Here is a 2,698-nt window from a genome sequence, read left to right as displayed (position 1 = left end):
GTTGTTGTTGAGGTGAATTCCGGTGGCAACAAAGGATATATTAATAGTTGTCATGTCAATATAAATATAATTTTAACAATTTACTTAAAATCTATTATGGCTTTAAGCTTGATAACAGGGAAATAATAAACAACTGACTTAAGGGTTGTTGTTGGGGTGGATTCCGGTGGTAACGAAGGATATTAATAGTCGTCATAAGTCAATACAAATATAATTTTAACAATTTACTTAAAATCTATTATGGCTTTCAGCCTTATACAGGGGATATAAGATATTACCCGTTTAAGGGTAGTTGACGAGGTGGGTTCTGATGGCAATGAAGAGCAGTAATAGTATTTACAAATCAATATAGATGTTATCGTAAAATTTTAAGGCAGATTTAATGTGATAGCAGGCTTGATATTTGGAACAGAATACTTGACCTTTCCAAGGGTAGTTCATAGTGATAGGGTAGTTTCCACATAAACTTTTTAAATCAAATTTAACGTGGCTTTTTAAGCTTGATTGGATATATAAGTAATGACAGTTTTAAGGGTTGTTGACAGGGTGTTTTCCGATAGTGACAAAAAGTCCAAATGTTTCTTAAAAATCAGTATAAAAGTAATGTTAACAACCTATGTCAAATGTGGTATGTGGTACGGGGCTAATTTTCTAAAATACATGTAACTAAGTTTTAAGGATGGTTAATATTGGGGGCGGCTTCTGATGATGGGGAACTATTGTTTTCGTTTACAGAAGTCAGAATTTAGTTGGTAAAAACATTTTAAGTACGATTAAACGTGATATTACGGGTTTTCATTTTTAGTCAAACGAGCGTTCGGAACTTCAGGTACATCAAACATTAATGAATACACAGCACAATCTCACTAATCCGGCACCATTAAAAATTGTAGAGATTCTACTATACTCATATACTATATACTTCATACAGTCATATATAGACAATATCTTACCTGTCCTTTCTTAAAATAGTTTGGAAAATACTTCATAGCATTAGTTCTTAAACAAGCTATGTTTTGATATATGCCAGGATGCTGGCAACGTAAAGCTGCTATTCTATCCATAACATAGTCAGAAACTTTTACACGTATCTCCATGCCTACTATTAAATTATTTGGAAACATTGGTGATAAAGTTAGTAATAAACCACCATAACCACAACCAATATCCACAATATCAACCTCAGCTTTTATATTAGAATCTAACATTTTTTCTGGATAATATTTACTCCAGTCCATTTCATCTGGAGTCCGGGGGCTGAAAAAATGTAAAATGAAAATATATTTTAATTAAAAAAAGGTACTCACTAATTAAAGCAATGATCTGCAATAGGGTTAGAATGTGCTCTTTGTCTATAAAATCTTTTTTGAGGAAGAGATAACGAAGACATATTACATATTAGGCTTTTTTCAGTTTTTTCGCGAGTGAAGTCGTATATTAATGGTATTTTGTAGTATGTGTACCCATATGATTAACTAATTACTCATGTGTGTACTGTGACTGTGTACCCTAACAGGATATTACGTTCCTTGTACCAAAGTTTACAGAATAAATATTCTGTAAACTTTGTTTGTACTGTACTACTGTATACTGTATCTAACCCAAGAACACAAATTACGGACAAAGAAATAAAGAATATTTATTTTATAATACATAATTATCCATAGATATAATAGTATATGGATGGAGTTAAAGCCAACTTTTTGCGCATTTCAGCTGTTCCAACATGAACAGCGAAAGCGCCAAGCGGCGGCGATTTGCCCTAAGTCACGTGACCGAGAATGCCTCTCCCGATTTATTTTTAAAGACAATAATAATAAGCTTTATTAAATTTTTATACTTTATATAACAATATTTGTAGGTATATGAAATGTTTTTTAAATCTGAAATAAATAGAAGGCAGTACTAAAATATTATTTTATTTGAATAGATAAGGACACAACTACAATTGTTCAAGAAATAATTTGTGAATTATAACATTAATAAAATAAATAAGGAAATAAATACTATTTATTTTTTATCCTTGCATCTACATAAATGCCATAAATACAATAGATAATTACAATATATAAATATAATATAAAACGTTTATAAAAACGACTTCTACTTAAATATAACTACATATTTTTGAACAAATTTATATATAACAAAATTTCAAAGTATAGTCGGGTATGCAGTCAAGGCCAAATTTGAAGTGTACTCTTATTTTTTATTACTCGAGCTTTCGGAACAAATTATTCCTGCCTCAGGAGAAACTACAATGGAATACAAATTGGTAACAACACAAAGTAATAATCTAACTTATGCTCGTTTGCGCCGCATCATAGTAAGGAACACGCTAAGTGATCCTTAAACTAAGAAATTGCGTTGTACGGCTTCCTCGAGTTTGGGTCCCTTATTTTAAGTGGCCGAATTTGTCCACTTAAAGTACCCTTAACTTTTAAGTGTTGATATTTTAGGGTTATTGGACGAATTTTACGTCACAGATTACATTCAAGATTCAAGAAAAGTACCTACTCGAGAGTGATTGTATTTTTTTGTTGTATTTTTAATTAATTCTGGATAGCTCCAGCTAAATAGAACTGGGCACGTAACTATCTTTAAGGTAAATTTTGAGTGACTTGCGACTTACCGCAGATTTTCCGGGGTCTTCCCTGTTGCAGAGGGCCCTCAGTCTTCAGTCCGGAGTGGAAACGGG

At 31.9% G+C, this 2,698-nt stretch overlaps 1 protein-coding gene across 1 annotated transcript; it reads right to left on the bottom strand.

Moving 5' to 3' along the window:
- Positions 1 to 953: 953 nt before the first annotated feature.
- On the bottom strand, positions 954 to 1,627 carry LOC108914795 (tRNA (guanine-N(7)-)-methyltransferase; the record flags this gene model as incomplete). The annotated part of the gene is given in 2 exon segments (XM_023456470.1): positions 954 to 1,257; positions 1,308 to 1,627. Coding segments are annotated over 2 exon segments (387 nt in total), but the record flags the coding sequence as incomplete, so codon positions are not given.
- Positions 1,628 to 2,698: the final 1,071 nt, after the last annotated feature.

This window comes from Anoplophora glabripennis, unplaced genomic scaffold (genome assembly GCF_000390285.2).
Source record: "Anoplophora glabripennis isolate ALB-LARVAE unplaced genomic scaffold, Agla_2.0 scaffold1609, whole genome shotgun sequence".
Classification (NCBI taxonomy): Eukaryota; Metazoa; Arthropoda; class Insecta; order Coleoptera; family Cerambycidae; genus Anoplophora; species Anoplophora glabripennis.
The sequence above is the reverse complement of the archived record's forward strand: the minus strand, read 5'-3'. Positions and strand labels throughout refer to the sequence as shown.